The 23,672-nt window shown below is 35.8% G+C and overlaps 1 protein-coding gene across 2 annotated transcripts in view; it reads left to right on the forward strand.

Annotated features, from left to right (window-relative positions):
• The first annotated feature begins 4,084 nt into the window (after positions 1 to 4,084).
• Positions 4,085 to 23,672, forward strand: part of abch1 (ATP-binding cassette, sub-family H, member 1) — a 38,815-nt gene continuing 19,227 nt past the window's right edge. The window contains exons 1-17 of one of the 2 annotated variants that reach the window (XM_087802438.1): positions 4,085 to 4,160; positions 7,362 to 7,504; positions 8,182 to 8,341; positions 9,866 to 10,020; positions 11,984 to 12,091; positions 13,450 to 13,543; positions 17,333 to 17,407; positions 17,465 to 17,630; positions 17,689 to 17,785; positions 17,864 to 18,032; positions 19,632 to 19,732; positions 20,663 to 20,733; positions 20,851 to 20,900; positions 21,512 to 21,568; positions 21,638 to 21,708; positions 21,775 to 21,863; positions 22,302 to 22,405. In XM_087802438.1, coding sequence (XP_087658564.1) covers positions 4,089 to 4,160; positions 7,362 to 7,504; positions 8,182 to 8,341; positions 9,866 to 10,020; positions 11,984 to 12,091; positions 13,450 to 13,543; positions 17,333 to 17,407; positions 17,465 to 17,630; positions 17,689 to 17,785; positions 17,864 to 18,032; positions 19,632 to 19,732; positions 20,663 to 20,733; positions 20,851 to 20,900; positions 21,512 to 21,568; positions 21,638 to 21,708; positions 21,775 to 21,863; positions 22,302 to 22,405 — 1,782 coding nt within the window. In that variant the 5' untranslated portion in view covers positions 4,085 to 4,088. Of the gene's footprint in view, positions 4,161 to 4,366; positions 4,555 to 7,361; positions 7,505 to 8,181; positions 8,342 to 9,865; positions 10,021 to 11,983; positions 12,092 to 13,449; positions 13,544 to 17,332; positions 17,408 to 17,464; positions 17,631 to 17,688; positions 17,786 to 17,863; positions 18,033 to 19,631; positions 19,733 to 20,662; positions 20,734 to 20,850; positions 20,901 to 21,511; positions 21,569 to 21,637; positions 21,709 to 21,774; positions 21,864 to 22,301; positions 22,406 to 23,672 lie in introns of those variants that run through there. The other variant, XM_087802439.1, reaches the window with a different exon arrangement.

The raw sequence follows: 23,672 nt of genomic DNA on the forward strand, positions 1-23,672 counted from the left end.
TGTTGGTTCAAGCGATGGAGATGGAGATGGAGATGGAGATGGAGATGGAGATGGAGATGGAGATGGAGATGGAGATGGAGATGGAGATGGAGATGGAGATGGAGATGGAGATAGCTACCTGCCCCTTTCATGCCCGTGCCTCCACCTCCTCATTGGCTAGGGCAGGGGTGGGCATACATGGTCCTCAGGGGCCACAGTGGCTGCAGGTTTTTGTTCCAACCGACCTGTAACATGAACCGTTTAACCAATGAAGTTTCAGATGAAACAAGCAACACCAGACTGACACTCAACTGATAAGGTAAGGTAAAACTTTATTGATGACACTCCTAAGACACCTGATTGGTCAAAAGGTGTTCTCTTTGAACAAAAACCTGCACCCACTGTAGCCCCTGAGGACAGAGTTTGCCAACCCCTAGGCTAGGGCATACTTCCTCGACATGGCGATGTGGTCAGTAGCCCACATTGTTCTAGGTCAAGTGAAGTAGGTCGTGGCCCGAAGCCTTAGTTGACTCTGACTTGACTTAGCAACTGTTTTTTCTGTTGCGGCGTGTGGCCATGTTTCAGATGTTGGTGTCAGGAGTGGCGTTCAGCTGGAGGTACATAGATCCCGTCGGTCCTAACCTTGGTGTTGACCAACAGCATAGCACGGTTAGAGGGCATAACACCGTGAAGTAGAACCCCGTTTTATCTTTTCATGACGTCAGATTGTACGAATGTCGTGAAACCTTCTAACCACGTCGTCCAGCTGCTCGCTGTTTCTTAGCCGAGTCCCAATAGAAGACAGTGCGGCTGGTTTCCTCCGTCCTATATGGACAAGTGAGCGAGTTCATTCAGCTTCTCAGAGACGAGGCAGGGCTTCGAGGATTAACCAATATCAAAGCTGGGTTGGAGGGCTTCTCACCATTTGTAGAACACGCAGGTTATGAATAGATCCTGCGAAACCTGGGTGTTGTACTTGATAAAGACATGTCTCTAGTTCAACACTGCAGAAAACTGACCAGAAACTGTTTCCTTCAACTGAGAAAAAACTCTGAACTTAAGAAAATGTTGTCACAACATGATCTGGATCTTATAATCCATGTGTTTGTGTCGTTTACACTATTGTAACAGTTTGTTTTCATGTCTAAACCAGAAGGATCTTCTCGCCTGCAGTTCATACAAAACTCTGCAGCCAGAATTCTGAGCCGCTCTAGTAGAAGAACTCACATTTCTCCTTCAAACTCTTCACTGGCTGCTCTAGTAGAAGAACTCACATTTCTCCTTCAAACTCTTCACTGGCTGCTCTAGTAGAAGAACTCACATTTCTCCTTCAAACTCTTCACTGGCTGCTCTAGTAGAAGAACTCACATTTCTCCTTCAAACTCTTCACTGGCTGCCAGTTTCTTTCAGGATCATTTTAAAATTCTGGTTCTTACTTTCAGATCTATTCATGGTCAGACCTTCCATCAGTGATCTGATCCAGACTTACACCCCAGCTCGGGCTCTGAGGTCTATGGATCAGAATCTACTGATGGTTCCTGAACTTCAGGACCAGAGGAGAGAAATCCTTCCAGACTGTTGCTCCTAAGCTTTGGAACCATCTCTGTGTTTGATGATCTACTGACTCCTTCAAGAAACATCTGTGTTTGATGATCTACTGACTCCTTCAAGAAACATCTGTGTTTGATGATCTACTGACTCCTTCAAGAAACATCTGTGTTTGATGATCTACTGACTCCTTCAAGAAACATCTGTGTTTGATGATCTACTGACTCCTTCAAGAAACATCTGTGTTTGATGATCTACTGACTCCTTCAAGAAACATCTGTGTTTGATGATCTACTGACTCCTTCAAGAAACATCTGTGTTTGATGATCTACTGACTCCTTCAAGAAACATCTGTGTTTGATGATCTACTGACTCCTTCAAGAAACATCTTAAGACGTTTTTATTTGTTCAGGCTTTTCCTTGATTTTCTGGAACTCCTGTTGTGTTCTCAGTTTTATCTTGATCTTTAAAATATAGTTTATTGAATATTGTTTTGATTGTTTAAGCGCTTTGTGACCCTGGTCTGGAAAAGCGCTATATAAATACAAATGACTTACTTACTTACTTAGATAACTCAGGGGTTTTTAGTGCAGCACTTGTTATTTTTGAGGTGTGTAGTTTATTCTTTTGACTTCTAACCTGTGGGTATTGCAAGTGGGCTGCAAAATCTTTCCCAAAATGGTATCAATTTTTGTGGGAGGGTGGATGTAATTATATAAAAATAAAAATACACATGATAATGTTTTAAATGTTAAAACTCTTTAAGTTTAAAAGCATATTAAACATTTTCAGATATTATTTTCATTATATTGTTTTTCCTTTCAGTATTTTACACGTGACAAGGAAATGAGAAAAATGGGTTTTTGACACTTAAAAGTGGGCCCTGAGTTGGAAAAGGTTTGGGGATCATTGCTTTACACAATGACCTTGACATTTATATTTCCAAAGAAGGTCTGCAGACCAACACGACCGACATGGATTCATGAAACACGTCGTTGGTGGTGTTTGACTCACTGAACCGTGTTTATACACAAGTTACAGTTGAATTATGAAGCAGAAGACGTGGATAAACACAGCAGCAGGTCTGTCTTGTGTCGTCCATGTTCTCTGGTGTTTCCTGTCAAACATCGTCAGCAGACAAACAAACACATGTGGACACATGTTCTCAACAGTTGGATCGAGAGAAAACCCGGAGAAAGTACCAGATACAGTCTTTTGATTGTGTTTATGCAGCTCCATGAGGTCACAGTAAAACTATAATAATAATTATTACTATATATTATTATTTATTATAATTATATTCATTAAAGACTTCCCACATATTCTTAATTTTATTTGTGGAAATATATACATATACATATACATATACATATACATATACATATACATATACATATACATATACATATAAATATACATATACATATACATATACATATACATATACATATACATATATATACATATAAATATACATATACATATACATATACATATATATACATATAAATATACATATACATATACATATACATATACATATACATATACATATATATACATATACATATTTAGTTAGTTTAGTTTATTTCAAAGGACAATGTGCAGTTACATTATACATATACATATACATATATATAAATATACATATACATATACATATACATATATATACATATACATATTTAGTTAGTTTAGTTTATTTCAAAGGACAATGTGCAGTTACATTATACATATACATATACATATATATACATATAAATATACATATACATATACATATACATATACATATATATACATATACATATACATATACATATACATATACATTTACATATACATATACATATACATATACATAAACATAAACATAAACATATACATATACATATACATATACATATACATATACATATACATATACATATACATATACATATACATATACAGTACATGTACATGTACAGTAAGTTAGTAAGTGTTATCTCCGGGTCAAGATGTCCAGAAGTCTCGAAAAAACAAATGTGTTTGAGGTATCCCTTGCGTTGTCTTTGGGTCAAAGGTCAACGACCTCCCTGGCTTGCATAAATAGTAACATATGCAGTGGCGAAGGCCGTTCACCTTGACCCCACAGAGAACACAAGGGATACCTCAAACACATTCGTTTTCAGGACCCAGAGAGACAACACAAGGGTTAATGGCTCAGTACAGTATATAATGTGAGGAAATATAATCGCACAATCTCTGATCTCATGACTTAATTAAGTTTTTGATCAATTTAGGAATAAAATAATAATATTTATCCGTATTTATCAGTCAGTATAATTATCTAATATATATATATTGTTGCAAATAATAATATTTAGTTCTTAATAATTGTATTCTGTGTCTTTCCTGCACGTCCATCTCCCCTCAGGGTGATGTTGGTTCTGAAGTCTCAGCATCAGCTCCTCCTCTCGCGGGATCTGATGCTCTCTGCCTCCTCCTCCCCCCCTCCCTCCCTGGTCTCCCCCTCCCTCCCTGGTCTCCCCCTCCCTCCCTGGTCTCCCCCTCCTGTCATGGCTGCGGAGGCTGCCGGTCGGGATGAGGCGCTCACCGTCACCCGACCCGCAGACTGCACAGAGATGCAGGTAAGATCACGTTCGTTTGGGGTTTTGTTTTTCCACCTGCTGCAGGTGAGCGCGGCGCGTGCACGGAGGCTCACTGCGCAGGTGCAGCCGATGTTTGCGTGGGATGCGAAGGATGCGGACGAGATGTTAGGAGGAGGAGGAGGAGGAGGAGGAGGAGGAGGAGGAGGAGGTGTTGGGAGCAGGACTGCAGGGAAGTGTCAGTTTATGGCAGCAGAAGTGAAACCAACACACGTTACAAACGCACTCGGACACACTTGCAGTTTCCATCCGAGTGTGTCGTCGTGTGATCATAGAAAAACGAGGATCCACGAGGATTCACGAGGATCCACGAGGATTCACGAGGATTCACGAGGATTCTCGCAGGTTTTCTTCCATCGGTGTGTGATGCGAGCAGGTGAGACATCTCTTCTCTCGGTGGACCATGAGTCGAGATGAAGACACTCACGAGTCTCTTCAACAGACTCTTCTTAAAGTAAAGTATCTTTATTTAGTGTAACGCGTGACTTGATCAAGAGCATCTTTAAATAGTTAAAATCCATGTTGAACTGCAACAATTCTCAATGATTACAACTGGTGTTTGTCGAGGAACCTTCAGGGATATAGTTATATTTATAATAAATATTTTTAATACCGTGATTATTTACCGTGATTGTAGTTTTTATTGCGAACAAGGTCTGTGAAGTTCGACCACAAATACACAACTCCTAGGTTTTTCTACGACAAAATAAACACAATGAAGTAGCAAAGAATTTGAATTGAATTTGAATAAAAACATTGATAATGTATTTGTCACTAAATAAGTACAAATACATGCAGTAATTACACAAAAGTCAAGACATATACTGTAGAACTACATACAGATTTCAGTTGTCGGTGAGTTTTCTCAATTGAATCAACGTTTTTTTGTTGACACACAACAGTAAACACGGCTGGATTGAAAAACAACAACATACAAGAATCAGTCCTTGTCAAGTTCAAGTGTTTTATTTTGTCTTTTTTTTTTACGCTGCCGTCTCAGCAACTGCTCATTCAAGACGAGCGCACGAGTCGCATCATTTTTGTCCTGCTTATTATTGTGTGGTTCAGTGGTTTGACTCACAACCGTTTGAATCCAATTAACTAAGAATTCGATGTAGAATTTGTAGTAAATTGTTGTGTATTAAGTAAGAAATGATATGTTTGCTGGTTCCAGAGAAACAGGAACATGAAGCCACATGACGGAAATGATACAGTATTTTTAACTGTCTTTAGATCCTGACGATAACAGTAATTAAAGACAAAAAAAGTAAAGTATCTTGTTTACGACATGATTGTCTTATTTCAAACTATATAATTCTCATTATAATTATAGTGAAGATCCTGGTTTGATAGACTTTTTGGGGAGTTTCATGGTTTTAATGCTTAAAAAGTTAATTTATTATTCTCAATATAACATTTGTACCTGCAGTATTTCTCACTATAATATTTGTACAATATTTCTCACTTTAATATTTGTACAATATTTCTCACTATAATATTTGTACAATATTTGTACAATATTTGACACTATAATATATATACAATATTTGTCACTATAATATTTGTACAATATTTCTCACTATACTATTTGTACAATATTTGTCACTTTAATATTTGTACAATATTTCTCACTATAATATATATACAATATTTGTCACTATAATATGTGTGCAATACTTCTCACTATAATATATATACAATATTTGTCACTATAATATTTGTACAATATTTCTCACTATAATATTTGTACAATATTTGTACAATATTTCTCACTATAATATTTGTACAATATTTGTCACTTTAATATTTGTACAATATTTCTAACTATAATATATATATACAATATTTGACTCTATAATATTTGTACCTGCAGTATTTCTCACAGTAATATTTGTAGTACAGTATTATAGAATGAATCCACCATCTGTCAGTTTTCATGGTAACCAAAACACATTCTTGGAATTTTTAGTAGTTTTTGAACAAAGACCAAACTCTTGATGAAAAAGTTAGTTTTTGGTAAAAAATCCTCCAGATTGTGTTTCTTGTGAAAGTTTTCACTGATTCTGTTTAGTACCAGTGAGTACAAGTACGTATTTAGACTCGAACCATCTGAGTTTTTCTGGATGATTTTAAATTTCCCTCTCGATCGACTCTGATGTAATTGTTTGCTCGTGAAAGTTTCCTGAATGAACTTCATTGATGCTCGAGCCGCTCGTGAGAAACCAGTTCGTCTGCTTTGAGGTTTGAAAGCGACTGAGATGTTCGTCTCTCATGCTTGATGTTGTTGTTAATGTTGACATCGAACCTTTTACCACAAACTTTCTCTTTCTCTGATTATTAAATATCTTGAATATATATATTTATTTTCCCCCTCAATTTAATTATAATCAAGTTTCCCTTTATACAATATTTGTTGTTAAATACACATGTATAAATGTAGACTCTGGTGAAAAGATACTTTGAACATGAGTCAGATTATGCTGCATCTTTATTTGAGGGATTAAAAGAGTCTGGTGTGGATGGACCTGCAGGAGACCAGACCAGACCAGAGATTATTTCTGCATCACACATGTTTTTCTTCTTCTTGTTTCTTTTACGTTGCAGGTGTGACTTGTTTATTTTACTAATCTCAACATCTGTCTTTAAAATTCACAGATTATTTTCTGATTCGACGTTTGTGTTCATCCTTATAGTATCATTTAAACTTTTGTATATTAATGAGCAAAATACAGTTTAAAACATATAGTTTAATTTAAAAAAAGAATGTAATCATAAGAAATAATGTAGAGAAGCGACAATTATAATAATATTAATAATATTAGCTGTTATTTTATTAACAATATATTATTATTAACCACTTAAATAATAGTTTAAAAGTTTATACTAGTATTTAATATTACCTGCTGTAGTGACGATACAATTTATAGGATGTATAGTCGTTAATAACAATAATTAAAATAACAATAATTACATTGCAATAGTGAAAGTGTTGACTGAAGTGATAAAGTGTTTCAAGTATTTGCTTTTCTAGCATCTTAGTGACAAAAATACACATTTAGTTTGTTTCTATACAAACAAAAAATGGTGTCAATAGTAAAATAACGGCTGTTAAACCACGTCGTTGTTAAATGACCAACATCATGTATCTGATGCTCCTGTTTAAAAAATAAAATCTGTTTCCAGGTGAAGGAGGAGAACATGACGGTCGACGTGGAGGCGGCGGCTCGTTTGCAGGAAAACGCCATTCAGTGCAGAGACGTGTGTCGATCGTACGGTAAACTGAAGGTCCTCAGTAACCTCAACCTCACGGTGCCACAGGGACAGATGTAAGTCACAATAAAACATAAAAAAACCTCATAATATATGTAACTGTGGCTCTAATATTTGTTGTATAAATCATTTGTTTTTTATTTCTTATGTAAATTCTTATATTTATGTTTAATATGTACCATTTGTGATTTTGCTCTAAGTTTATTTAAGTTTCCGTTTCTCGAGATCTCGTGGGTTCTCGCGTGATTAGACGTCGCTAGAAGAAGAAAACTTGACCCATGTTAAAAGTTTATAAGAGCTGAAGTAAATTAAAGAAGAAGAAGAAGAAGAACAACAACAAAGCAACTTAAGAAAGTAAAGAACCCCTCGTTGGCTGCATGCGACTCGAGGGGTTCTTTACTTTCTTAAGTTGCTTTGTTGTTGTTGTTCTTCTTCTTCTTCTTCTTCAATTACATAAGAAATAATAAAACAAAGGATTTATACCAAAAATATTAGAACCACAGTCACAATATATGTCTTTTTTTTATTTATCCAGTAGCATTAAATATGTTTAATTACGTTTAAATGTGTTAAAATCAGAGCATTTATTTAAAAAAGTATAATCTCTCTTATTATGTTCTGTACATTCATAATTTACCATTTATTTCAATACAGTTCTGGAAGTTAATGATCTGTTTATTTGTATTATTGTTGTTGTTTACTTTCGTTAAGCGAGTATTTGATCGTGTCGCAGTTACGGCTTGTTGGGTCCCAGCGGTTGTGGTAAGACCACCCTGCTGAAGTGCATCGTGGGAACCCTCAAAATATCTCGAGGGCAAATCACAGTTCTGGGAAAACCGCCGGCGTTCCCTGGTCACGAGATCCCGGGTCGGATGGTGGGATACATGCCTCAGGTAGACATGTTTTTATCTGACAGTATGAAGATGATTGAATGTATGGATGGTAATATTCACTGATCATCTACGTGAAGTTAATCGATCAATAAACACGTGACAACATCGTCCATAATACCTTTTGTTGTGACCGACATTAAGACGTTGGTGTTAAATATGACACGTCCAACGCTCACTGTTGTCATGACGACAAGCAGCGAGCTGTGACCTGGACACGGAGAAATTTAAAACCAGAATCTACTTATAGCATCTGTATGGTGACCATGAGACGCCCACCGTCCTGATAGTAAGTAAAGTAAAGTAAAGTAAAGTAAAGTAAAGTAAAGTAAAGTAAAGTAAAGTAAAGTAAAGTAAAGTAAAGTAAAGTAAAGTAAAGTAAAGTTTATTTGTAAAGATCTTTCTAGACCAGGGTCAGAAAGAACTTTAACAATACAGAATTTTAAAATGATCCTGAAAGAAACTGGCAGCCAGTGAAGAGTTTGAAGGAGAAATGTGAGTTCTTCTACTAGAGCAGCCAGTGAAGAGTTTGAAGGAGAAATGTGAGTTCTTCTACTAGAGCAGCCAGTGAAGAGTTTGAAGGAGAAATGTGAGTTCTTCTACTAGAGCAGCCAGTGAAGAGTTTGAAGGAGAAATGTGAGTTCTTCTACTAGAGCAGCCAGTGAAGAGTTTGAAGGAGAAATGTGAGTTCTTCTACTAGAGCAGCCAGTGAAGAGTTTGAAGGAGAAATGTGAGTTCTTCTACTAGAGCAGCCAGTGAAGAGTTTGAAGGAGAAATGTGAGTTCTTCTACTAGAGCGGCTCAGAATTCTGGCTGCAGAGTTTAGTATGAACTGCAGGCGAGAAGATCCTTCTGGTTTAGACATGAAAATAAAATAATCTTTTCAAATGACTGTTTTGTAGTTCAATTTAAAGTGATAGTTGACCCTAAATTCCCTCATGTTCTACTCTCATGTCAACTAATGTTGATTATCTTCAGAGTAATGTGTTCTTTTTAGAGTTATAGACAAAAACGTTTGTTCATTTTAATGTAGCGACTGGACAAATACCTTACCTTACCTCGCTCTTGTTTCACACCTCAAGTCTACTTTCTACACAGGAAGTGCTCGCGCTATTAACCAGAGTGTTTCCTGTCTTTGTAGCATGTTAGCATTTTAGCTTCTGCTACAAACATACTTAAAGACTTTTTATAGATTTTTAGTATTATTAAATTCTTCATATTGTGTATTATATTCCTTATATTTTGTATTATATTCTACATATTGTGTATTATATTCCTTATATTTTGTATTATATTCTACATATTGTGTATTATATTCCTTATATTTTGTATTATATTCTACATATTGTGTATTATATTCCTTATATTTTGTATTATATTCTACATATTGTGTATTATATTCCGGTTACCAAAGATTTTTTTAGATTGTATAATTGTTTATCGTGATATAATCCTTCATTCTACTGACGTGAGATCTTAGTTAAAGTCATGAAGAAAAGTGGTGACTATAGTTGTGTTTGTGGTGCAGGATCTTGCGTTGTACACTGAGTTCACCATCAGCGACACACTCAACTTCTACGGCAGAATCCATGGACTCACGTCCAAGGAAACCAAGGCTCGCACAGACTTCCTGGTGGACTTTCTGGACCTGCCACAGAAGAACAAACTGATACGAAACCTGAGGTGTGAGAACAGTTCAACTCGTGCTCCTCCTAAGAAGTTGATATTCATGTGTGTTTTATCGTGTTTAAGTTCTCCGGGTTGATGTCAAAGGTCATCGTGCAAACGTTGTCTCTGAACTTCTCCATGTTTTCTCAGTCGACCTGACGCGGATCTAAAGTGTGTAGTTAGTTGTGTCACCTTTGCACTGTTTTAACACGTACACTAAAAAGATAAGACTACAAAGAGATAAAGATGTAAACAAGTCGTCATAAAACTTTATTATTAAATGTAATAAACAAGGATTGAGCTCAGTCTATTCCAGAACCAGTTTTCTTACGACTGTACTACTGAAATATTAGATGTTCTTTTGCAGTTTCTTTTGCATTTTTACAAAGTTTAACCTTCATTCTTGACTTTTGTATTCTGTGATTATTATTATTATGATTATTGAGCTTCTCTAACATATCACTGTCTTGTATTCATGAGAGATTTACGACTTCATATTAAACCTCACGACCATTTATTTCAAGTAAGAACAAACTTTTCTTCTGATCCAGGAAATTAAAACACAATGTTTTTGATAGTGTTCATTTTCCTGGTTATATATAGAATGTTTCTATTATTATATTATTATTATTATTATTATTATTATTATTATTATTGTTGTTATTATAATTATTATTCTTATTTTTCTTATTCTTATTGTTGTTGTTGTTGTTGTTGTTGTTGTTATTATTATTATTATTATTGTTATTATTATTATTATTATTATTATTATTATTATTATTATTGTTGTTATTATTAGATAGACTTTATTAATCCCTCTGGAGATCTGGGTTTCTAGTCCACATCAGACGATAGTTTCATAAAATATGAAGAAGAACAAAATGCAAATAAAGAACAAAATGCAGATATAATGAACATAGATCAAAGGAAATAACGCAGAGATGATAGAAACATAGAATAACATCCTCCTTTCACTGCGCTCTAGTTTCCAAGCATATAATGACTGAGACGAACAAACAGCTTTGAAATAATCATCTGTGTTTTCTTGTCTGTTTATTCGCCGAGTCGTGACTAAATTGCTCAGAGCTTCTCGGTCCATCAGCATCATTAGTGTGTGTTAGTGTCGTCGTTATAGGTTTGAACTTTTGTACTTTCTCTGGTGTGATGTGTGAGTTTGACACTTACACACTTTATTTACAGCAATAATACTGTGTTGTGGGTTAGTATCTTATGGGTTGTTGTACTTTGTGTTTAAAAATCTCAACGAAATATCTCTTGACAGAAACTTCCACATGACTCAGTGACACAGGTTTTTTTCTGAGGAAAAGACTAAAAATAATATTGTTAACAATTGATATGGTATTTTTAATGCAATATAAACACAATGTCATCCATGATTTTAGGTCTTCAGAGCCTATAATCAAATATGAAACAACATTTCCTTACAGAGAAGCTTGAAACTGAAAAAAGAATGAAAAAAACAACTCTGTCTGCAATAATAACCATAATAACCAAGAAACAAATTAAAAAAACAAAAAACAAACAAGAAATAAAACCCACAATGTCTTTTCTCGCTTGATCTATGAATTAGTTGATTCCTCGTGTTGTAATTGTAACGTTTTAATAATAAAAAAGTGAATATTTTACGACATTTTTAGGTTTAAAAACATGAATTTTGCCTCATGTGTTCCATGAAAACAGAGCTGAAGTGAAACTACTGAAGAATGAAAGCTATTCCTGGTATGAGCAACAAACACACAAACGTCTCGACGGTTTCTCACGACTTTTCACGTCGTCTCGTCATGATTACATTTTGGGAGTTTTTAATTTAACAATATGAAAAAATGTGAGACTTTAAATGATGTATTTGTGACGTGTGTCGTCGGGCCGGTTCTTCATGGTTCTGGCGCTGAAGAAGACTTTTACGAAATGATACCAAAGACACCTGTTAACCCTCGAAACACCTTCTCTGTCGCAGCGGGGGTCAGAAGCGACGGGTGTCTCTCGGCGCCGCTCTGCTCCAGAACCCAGAGCTGCTGATTCTGGACGAGCCCACGGTCGGCGTCGACCCGGTTCTGAGGTCCAAGTGAGTCCAAATAATCACCAGTTGCTACAGTTGGTTTTGATATGAAGCACAATCCTGTATTTCACAAATCTTAACCCTTACGTTATCTCAGGGTCAAAGTGACCCACAGGCCTGAAACCCTCGGGTCACCTTGACCCTGAGATAACACAGTTAACAGGGTTAACCAAATATTTCTTGACAGATCCTGACTTTCAATGCATGTCCTATTATTTTTAAACCTATTTTTTTTTTTTAACAATAACAAAACAGCTTCATTTATTCCAATTTCTGTTTAAATTAATTCTTATACTTTTTTATTTCAAACCAAAGAAACAATGATTTTAATGAAGCAGAAATAAACACAAAAACACCAATTTAATTAGAATGATTGACACAAAAACACTGTATTTTTAAACTCTGAACTATATACTATTTCGACTGAAAAGTATTTGGTCAGTGCTTTGAATGAATGTGGCGTCGAGTAGAGTACATGAGAGTATATAATAACTATGAACATTAAGTAGAGTACATAAGAGTACATAATAACTATGAACAATGAGTAGAGTACATGAGAGTACTTAATAACTATGAGTGATGAGTAGAGTACATGAGAGTACATAATAGAGAACATGAGAGTACATAATAGAGTACATGAGAGTATATAATAACTATGAGTGATGAGTAGAGTACATGAGAGTACATAATAGAGTACAGAATAGAGTACATAATAGAGTACATAATAGAGTATATAATAGAGTACATGAGAGTACATAATAGAGTACATGAGAGTACATAATAGAGTACATGAGAGTACATAATAGAGTACATAATATAATACATAATAGAGTACATAATAGAGTACATACTAGCGTACACAATAGAGTACATGAGAGTACATAATAGAGTACATGAGAGTACATAATAGAGTACATGAGAGTACATAATAGAGCACATGAGTGTACATAATAGAGTACATGAGAGTACATAATAGAGTACATGAGAGTACATAATAGAGTACATGAGTGTACATAATAGAGTACATGAGAGTAAATAATAGAGTACATGAGAGTACATAATAGAGTACATGAGAGTACATAATAGAGTACATGAGAGTACATAATAGAGTACATGAGTGTACATAATAGAGTACATGAGAGTAAATAATAGAGTACATGAGTGTACATAATAGAGTACATGAGAGTACATAATAGAGTACATGAGAGTACATAATAGAGTACATGAGAGTACATAATAGAGTACATGAGTGTACATAATAGAGTACATGAGAGTAAATAATAGAGTACATGAGTGTACATAATAGAGTACATGAGAGTACATACTAGAGTACATCAGGTCCCAGTATAATCGTGTCTCCTCAGGATCTGGCAGCATCTGGTGGACATCGTGAAGACGGGGAAAGTGTCCGTCATCATCACCACTCACTACATCGAAGAGGCGCGACAAGCGAACGTGGTGAGATCAACATTCAAGACACTCTGAAACGAGAATCTTTCTCCAGATCACGGTTCGATGGGAAGAACCGACTCTGACTGAAGCTTTGTGTAGACGCTGTGGTGCGTGGAATGTGTAGTTGTGGACTTACGAGGCTGACCTAAAAACACAGTAATGAGCTTTTGTGCGAAGAATAATCGCACATGTTGATGTGAGGCCCGTCAGTTCCATAGAGACTCTGTGTCCAGAACAACTGAAGAACATGACTGCCTCTCACCCATACTAGCTGGGACAGGCTTCACCCCCGCAGCAGTAGCAAATGAATGTCCAGTGATCCCTTGTTTATCACGGACGTTCTGTTCAGAAATACACACTTTCAACAGAATCCCATGATGCTTTGCCGCCCAGTCTTACAATCAAGGGACATAGATGTTTGATATAAATACAGTGTTAAAGTCACTTATTGTGTGTGGAAAGTATCAAATGCATCATGGGAGCTCACTGGTTTGTTGGCACCAGAAGTGAGGCGAGTGTGTTAATTAGTTCTGTGGTTGTGTTGAAGTTTTTCTGCTCTTTGAATAAAACTCAGTGTAAACAAGGAGTTTTGAGAGACTGTGGAAGAAACTTATTCTTAACATATGCTTCTGTTCAAAGTTTATTCTACTGTGAGGGTTTTGTTCCGATGAACCGACCTCTGCCCAGTCTTGATACCTGGTGGTGATAAAGAAGGACAGACACACGAATGAGTTTAAGAGAAAATGCAAGTTTAGTGAAATATGCAAAACAGAAATCTATCAGAGACGTCTTCAAGTGCCGATTACTGAGTTCTAATGAAATAGCGGATCTTTTAAGTGAGAATATTCAGGTAAACTCTTCTAGTCATTCATGCATGTATGGTTGTTCAGATACTTTAAACACTTGTCTTCTAAGATGGTCGTGCCACATGGTGTTTTTTGGGAAGTTACCGCAGTTTGTTGTCGTCTAGAGAGAATCTGTTTATCAGTTGACTTACGCAGATGTCTGTCCTTGTCCTTGACTAGCTGAGAGATTGTTGTGTATCTCTCAGTGTGAGAGTAGGTTTTTACCTGAAGAACAGCTGAGAACATGGATATTAATGCAAGGCAATGATTATTTAATATGAATTAAATATGAAAGATTATCAGTTAATCAAGTGATTATTTGAAATGTGTGTTAAATGTAGATGATCGATTACAGTAAAATTGTCATATCCTTACAGTACATAATCTTAGTCTCCGTATATTTTGCCTTTTGTACTTATATATATATATATATATATATATATATTGTGTTTATAGTTTATCTTATATATTCACATATGTTTAAATTTGGTATATTTATTATTTTATTGTATTTGTTTCGCACGTGTTTATCTGTAACCGGCGCTGCTAAGAATGCGTAGATCAATAAAGTATCTATTATTATGATTATTATGATTATTATTACATGAAAAACACACTAAAGTCTTCCCTTTACAACACTTTACATTCTGTGTGTGAGTTGTGATGCATTCACTTTATAACTGTGTAGTTTTGGTGACGATATGTGTTTCATATTTTCCTTCACGTCATTTATATATTTATTATTAGTTCAGTGTTCTTGTCTAACATCGCGTCTATATTTAACAATGTTACTCATGGGAACATTTTTCTTTCACGCTCAGCAAAACTCTTTGAATTCACTTCTTTCGGCTTCGATTTTGCCTTTTTTCGCAGTAATTCTTTTTTTGGATAAACTTGATCAAGAAAAAAATGCTTCTTGGTTGAAATCTTGTCATTTGTATTGAGTTCAGTCTAGTTTTGTTCCTGGTCAACGATAGACTTGAATATTTTTGGCATTTAATACCATTTGTTTAAATAATCAAACTTTTAAATACATCAAAACCAATAAAAAAAAAATTATATATATATTTTTCAATCTTTAGATGTTGCAGCAGATCAACAATCACAGAAACAACACAATCACATAAACAACACAATCAAAGCCAAACACAAATAAAAATATCCGTCACTAATGCAGTTCTAAGTGATCGAGAGTCGATGGTTTAACTATTTTAAACTTGTTATTTTCTCCATAAACCTATATTCATCAAACAACAAGTCAATACATTAATCATTGATGGACTTTTACTGAATATAAAACCAGGTTAATGAAGTTGAAGTAAGAGTAATTTTTTTAATCTCCTCTGACTGACTCATGCAGACACAAACATAAACTGTTGGATGATAACGTTCTTGAATCTTATCAGTGGAGCTGAAGTGACTCAGATGTTGTTCAGGAGGTTCCAGGTTCGACTGTGTTGACTCACCTGGATCCTGGCAGTAAAGACGTAGTTAATCATCACCTGCGTGAATCTCATTTATGGAATCATAACAGAAGAAAGTCTCCATAAGAGTTAGTTTTGGATCAGTAACAAAACATGTAGTTCAGTCTTGGTTTGTGTTCGAATAACTTTAACCTTGTTCCAGTCGCACACAACACCTTGTTTCATTTAATAAATGATCCAGATTACACTTGATTACATGTTAGTCAACCCTTGTGTCCCTGACTTACATAAATACACATGCAGTGGTGGAGGTTGTTGGCCTTGACCCAGAGACAACACAAGGGATACCATGAACGCATTTGTTTTTGGGCCTTTGGGTCACCTTGACCCTAAGATAACACAAGGGATACCACAAACCCATTTCTTTTGGGGCCTTTGGGTCACCTTGACCCAGAGAAAACACAAATGCTACCAAAAACACATTTGTTTTCGGACCTTCGGGTCACCTTGACCCAGTGACAACATAAGGCTTAACTAATGTTCAAATATAAATGATGATATTGTTTAATTTAAACAAATGTTTAATTTTGTTCAAACAAACCTTGAGATATTTTATTCCTTCATACGTTTCAAGAGGATCAACTTTCTTTAAGTCTCTGGAATCAACGCTCAGCATCAGTGGTTCGTCGTCTTTAATCTCCTTTAAGAAGGAATTCAAATGTTTCCACGAACAGCGTAATCCCTTCCTGTCGTTCTTTGCTTCTTATCTTCCGTCGAGAATTGTTAACACAACGAGCCTGAAATATCTGAGGCTAATAAATCACTTATTTCTGATAATCCTCCGGAATATTTGCTGCAGAGAAAGAAACGCTGACGTTTAGAGGACAAGGAACAACAAATGAAACACTTTATCTTGCACTGGTCGAGGAAAACTACACAATAAACACAACTTAAAAGTGTTTGTATATTATTATGAATAATGACAACTGTTCATAATAAGTGGAAAAGAACAAAAGTAACACTACGTCTGAGGATGTGATTTTCTTCCATGGATCTTTGGCTTCACTCGTCTAGAGATAGATTGTCTTCTAAAAGTCCACTTTACCATTTGTCTCCAACCCAGTTCTCAGCCGGTCGCACAGAAACAGAACTGAAACCGAACAGAAAAAAAAAAATGTTGGTATAAATTCTCTTCTATTGATCGTTACTGTGTGAAGTTTTCAAAGAGATCATAGAAACATTGGCCTGTGACTCTTGCAGTCTGAGATGAAGAAGACTACAGTTACCTAACGTCACCATGGTTCTACGGATGTGAGGTCGTCTGGAGGGCTTCATGACGTAGAACTGCTTTACGGCAGTGAGTGAGAGAACTCTAGATGTTCATACGACTGAAGGATCTTTGGAAGTTTCCAGGAAGGTCAACAGGAAAAATGACCGACACATGATCTCAACTGAGTCTTTTGTGGATAATTGTATGAACATGTTTAGAAATTTTTGTTATGAAACCACTTGTATATTCCCTCCAGGTGGGTCTCATGCGGAACGGTCACCTGTTGGCCGAGGGTCACCCTGAAGCCGTCATGAAGCAGCACAGCGCCTCGGTGAGTACCTTCGTGGACCCTTTTCTGGTCCAGTCTGACCCGTGTCCCTGCGAGCAGACCCTGGAGTGCGCCTTCCTTCAACTGTGCGAGTCCTCGGACCAGAACAGCCTCCCTCAGGGCTCGAGTCCTGACGGGGTCCTGCAGGCGAGCCAGTCCTTCTGCAGCAGCAGGGACGAGAGTCGACCTATACTCGCCGAATCCAAGGGCGTCCAGAAACATTCAGGTGCAGAAAACAAATCCCTTCCTAGACCATGTGAGATGTAACGCCTCCTTGACTGCAGCGAGCTGGAAGGTGCGAGCCTGTCACATGTTGCCAAAATGGAGGAACATCATCGCCCTGGTGTTGAAGAACCTGGTCCGGATGAAGAGAACACCAGGGTCAGTCACGGTTCTCTCCTCATCTTTACTTTACAGCTTTGAAAATAAAGGTGACGACGACGTTGTGTTCTTGTGCAGAGCGTTGTGTTTCCAGTTCCTGCTGCCGGTCATCCAGATCTCCCTCATCTGTCTGTGCGTGGGCGGAGATCCCAGCGGCGTCAAGGTGGCCGTGGTCAACAACGAGACGTCGGCGTCGGGCTACAGTCACTCTGTGCTCAGTTTCTTCGACAACTCCAGCGTGGAACAGGTGAGATTCCAACTCATGATCTCAAGACTGTTGTTGCTGTTTGCATATTTCCAAAGCAATTAAATGAATATAAAGAAAGAAGCAGAGTACCGTATTTTCTGCAATATAAGGTGCACTTTAAAGCCTGTAATTTTCTCAAAAAACAACAGTGCGCCTTATAATCTAGAGCGCCTTACACATAAACATTACTTGGTGGGTGACTTGTTTACACTTTTATGACTACGACGACTGAGCCCACACGCTGTGGGCGGGATTACATCAGTGAGTCATCACGGAGTGGGATTTACGAGGCACATCACATCATGGCTGACGTCTATGGAGTAAGATTACTGCCATTGGTTTGAGCGAGTGTGTCTTGGTTGTTGTACACTCAAAATCACTCTGCTGCGCGCTCAACCATTCATATACGTGCGTTCAACATGTCATACACATGCGCTCTAGCCGTCATACATGCGCTCAACTTCACTGCTGCTCAACATTTGTCTGCTCACAACAGTCGTCTCGCTCGCTGCTGCTTGAAGCCTTTTAAACATCATTTGAACATCATGAACGGAGTTGTCAGACGCCTAATAGAGTTTGACTTTATCTGACTGTTTTCTTGACGTTTCCTTTAGCACAGCTTTATCTATTGGATGCATAACACAACCACTTATCCCAGTTAGGACTTCGCCAAGAGTGAGCGAAGCCTGACTCAAGTACTTCAGATACAATATTTCAAATATATCCTTGTTCCTAGAGTATTGCAATATATTGATAGATAGATTGACTTCATTAATCCCTCTGGAGATCTCTGTCGGGAAATTGGGTTCCAGTTCACAGCAGATGATATTTTCATGAAATCAAGAACAAAGTGCAAGGGATAGCAAAGTGCAAATATGAAGAACATAGACAAAGGAAATAAAGAAAAGAAAAAGATACAAAGATTAACATAAAATAGAATAATCTTTTCACTTCTGCCCCCAAACAATAATTATACAAACTAATAACATGAGGAATGAATGAGTCCCTGAGTCTATTAGTGTTGCATCATGGGAGGAGCATTCGTGCTGCATCTGTTCACTGATGACAGTGTTCAGAGGATGATGATCATGATGACAGTAGTTTGTCCAGTGATGTCACCAGTGAGTCCAGCTTCAACCACAGATGTTGACACTTGGACACGTTCAACCTCAACACAGCATCAAACCACAACACTCTGGTAGAACATGGACCTGCAGATGTTCAATGATCCTCCTCAGAAAGTACAGTCTACTCTGGACTTTCTTATACACGTGGTATGTGTTGCAGGACCAGGTCCAGACACACAGAGGTACTTATAGTTGTCAACACCTCGTCGCCTCTGATGGACACGTGTATCGTGTGTTGCTCCTACAAAGTTGAACGACTTCTTGTTGTCAATCATCAAGTCTGAGGAACATGACACCGTCAGGTGGTTTTGTTGAGTCAATGTAGCTCGTGGCTAAGCTGTTCCTCGGAGCCCGGCGAGTCATTCTATGCTGGATGGTTCAATTCAAAGTAGATGAAGAATTTGAATCTGAATTTGAATTTGAATCTGAATTTGAATCTGAGCCTCAAGGCTTCTGTCGTGTGTTTGTTCAGCTGCTCATGTCCCACAAAGAAGCTTTTGACGGCGCCTACGATGGAGAGTTCTGGGGGGTCATCGGCTTCGGCGAGAACTTCACCAGCTACATCACCAAGAGGTAGGAGGAGCATCCGTGGAACTTCTTGATTTAGAAGATGAATGGAAGTGACGGAGCCGAGGTCAGGTTTAAAGATCAAGAGTAAATTATTATTTTACTTCTTTTTTTTTTGGAACTAAACTAAACTGAAACTGAGCAACTGATCAATCTTCAGCTGATGAATAAATGATTAAATAAATACAACTTGTCTTCAGGTGCAAAAGTATTCTTAGAGAATATTTCTACTCACTGAAGGAAACTTGAGTCTGGTGTGAGTAACGTGACCCGACAGCCTCAGAGGTCGAGTCACTTCCTGAAGGGCTTCGACCTGATTCTACTGACTCACGTCTGCTTCGTACTCATGGAGTTATTTTTAGTTTGAAACATCTGTGCGTCAATCATCCTCAGTTTACACTTGAAGTGTTGAATTATCATTTTAGGAGATTCAATCTCTCTCTCTCTCTCTCTCTCTCTCTCTCTCTCTCTCTCTCTCTCTCTCTCTCTCTCTCTCTCTCTCTATATAATTTAAACTTAAAATATTTGAACAACTATATACATGTTTTAAGGTCCTGAAGGGAAATAATTGAATAGAATAATAGAATAATAGAATAAATAATATAATAATATAATATAATATAATATAATATAATATAATATAATATAATATAATATAATATAATATAATATAATAATATTATGAATAATATAACATAATAATACAATAATATTATAAATAATATAACATAATAATATTTTAAATAATATAGTATAATAATACAATAATATAATAAATAATTTAATAATACAATAATAATAATATTATATAATAATATTATGAATAATATAATATAATAATACAAATAACATTTTAAATAATATTTGAAGGCAGCAAAGGCTACATTGTGACACAGAATGTTCTATTGTGAGTCAATAAAGTTCTTATTTGTCCAGGATTCTTCAGCGTCAGGTTTCCAGAGACGTGGTCGACGGAGGTTCAGTTCACGTGTGGTTGGATTTCACAAGTGAGAACATGTTGAAACATTGAGTTCAGATCCGTCACTTTGTTTTTAAAACAACGTTTCAATTGAAAATAAATGAAAATATTGAGATTAATTAACATCATCGTTTGTTTCCACCAGATCGTCAAATTGCTCTGATGCTCCAGAAGAAAGTTCACGAAGCCTTTCAGGTGAACATTTAATATTCTATTGATATGATTCAATATTATGTTATTAAAATTAATATATTTATTACAATACACAATGTTTCTGTTTTTTCAATTACTAATATTGTCTTTATTTTATAATTATGTATTTTAAAATGTATATTACTCTTTATAAATGATTTGAACCATTTGATTCTGAACTAAATTAACGTTTTAACGTTATGTTAATATTTTGCATCTTTATTATAAAGTATCAGCTTTTTTTGCTTATAATTAAAAAAAATATTTATTTAATTTATTAAATTTCTAAATGTGTTTTGCTTTTGTGACACATATACAGTAAAGTAAACATCCTACACGTTTATGTTATTTTAAAATCAATAGATTTCTTCAGTATTTTAGACCATTTTGTCAGGATTTAACCAAATATATCTTGAATATTTAAACAAAGATGTTACAGTTTGTTTCCATAGAATGACTCACAGTGTTTAATGTTATGCTTTTAAATGATAAACATTGTAAAAATGATTTATATTTACATTTGTTGAGTAATATTTCTGCTTATTTCTAAAAGAAAAAGTCATGATTTGTTCATATAACGGTTGTTAAATAAATCAACGTTTGTGTTTGTGCAGAGTTTCGTGGATTATAAACTGGGCTCCATGGCTTACCTGGTGGACATGCCCATCAAGGTAATGATAGAGATGAAAACAGAGGGATTTAAAACCTGGATTTTCATTGTCGTCACTTTAATCTCTCAGTTTGAAAAACCCATCTATGGCAGCGAAGACACCGACTTCACCACGTTCGTGACTCCGGGATCTGTTCTCAGGTCAGTTTCAAGCAGTGGATGTTTCCTTAGTTTTTCCAGGTTTTGATCCAGATTTTCTGTTATCAGCATCACCTTCTACCTGGCTCTGGGTCTCACGGCGCTGTCCTTCGTCCTGGACAGAAAAGAAGGTCTTCTGGACCGATGCTGGGTCGCAGGTGAGTCCAGGTGAACCAATGTAAACATACACTAAATGTTTTCATAATATTGGTGGATTATTTCTCCTTACAAGGAACTATTACCTACTAACTTCTAATATGTTATGTTTAATGACTATTTGTACTATTTTAAATACAAGAATTATTTTCTATTTGGGAAATTTACTTGTGCATCTGGTTTCTTCATGTCGGATTAAAGAACTGATTTAATGCGTTAAACAATAATGAATAATCATTTTTAATTGTAATTACATAAGAAAGGACTGAAGAGATTCTCCATTGATTCTTTGTGCAATGACCAGAATGACCAGCAGAGGGAGCGAGAGAATCATAACCAAGTTTTTAAATATTTGCCTGACATGTAGTTTATTTGATGTTTAACTGTATTAACTATAGATATTGTAAAAGATATGTGATGTCAATGTTGTTCTTGTTCAGGTGTCAGTTCCACGGAGACGATGCTGGCTCATCTGTTCTCTCAGCTGCTCATCATCAGCGTCCAGATCGTCCTGCTGCTCATCTTCATCCTCCTCGTGTTCAAGGTCCTTGTTTACAAGTATCTCGTCTAATTAAGATATAAAAACAACAACATATGTGTTTATGTTCATGATAAAAATGATCCAAATTTAATCTTTTACAAAGGAATTCTTTTAAGTTTCAAATAAATGCTTTTTTTTAAAGTTTATATAAATACTTTTATGATTAAATTATTAACTTGTGTGTAAACAAGAGAAAACATTGAAACACAAACTTTAGGATAAATATAAGATGAAATAAAATAAGATAAACTTTCATTTCTCCAACAGTTACAGCAGCTACGATCACGTTATTATCTACAAGTACAGACGACATTTCACTGGTCAGATTCCACGGTTACCATAAATCATTGTTTTTTAAATGTACTTGGTAAGACAAGTGTAATTATAATACTACGACTTTAATAAAAAATACTTTATTGGTGGTGTCTTGACCTTTAAAGTATATACTTTATAAAGTATTGTTTTGATTGTTTAGGTGCTTTGTGACCCTGGTCTAGAAAAGAGTTCTACAAATATTACTTACTACTTATTTACAAGATTAAAGATGTAGGAAAATACTTAATTACGAGATTAAAGTCGTAGGAAAATACTTTATTACGAGATAAAATTCGTAGGAAAATACTTTATTATGAGTTTAAAGTCGTAGGAAAATACTTTATTAAGAGATTAACAATGTAGGAAAATACTTTATTACGAGATAAAAGTTGTAGGAAAATACTTTATTACGAGATAAAAGTCGTAGGAAAATACTTTATCACAAGATAAAAGTCGTTGGAAAATACTTTATTACGAGATTAAAGTTGTAGGAAAATACTATATTACTAGAGAAAAGTCGTAGGAAAATACTTTATTACGAGATAAAAGTCGTAGGAAAATACTTTATTACGAGATAAAAGTCGTAGGAAAATACTTTATTACTAGAGAAAAGTCGTAGGAAAATACTTTTTTTTACAAGATTAAAGTCGTAGTATTATAATTAATACTTAATTATAATTATAATTGATTGAAGTAAATTTAATATTTAGTACTTATTACTTTTATTGAGTTTTGTTTTGATTATTTAAGCGCTTTGTGCCAACAGAACAGTGAACTCCCATGATGCCTTTATACACCATGATATTTAGCGACAGCTGATTGGTCGATACAATACTTGTATTTCAATTCTACAGCTGTGGTTGGTTGACTGGGCGGCAAAGCGTCATGGGAGCCGTTCGTGTCACCGTGACCCAGAGGGATGGAACCTAATAATGAAAGATGAAACGCTCACGAC

Source organism: Callionymus lyra, chromosome 11 (genome assembly GCF_982586985.1).
Source record: "Callionymus lyra chromosome 11, fCalLyr1.hap1.1, whole genome shotgun sequence".
Classification (NCBI taxonomy): domain Eukaryota; kingdom Metazoa; phylum Chordata; class Actinopteri; order Syngnathiformes; family Callionymidae; genus Callionymus; species Callionymus lyra.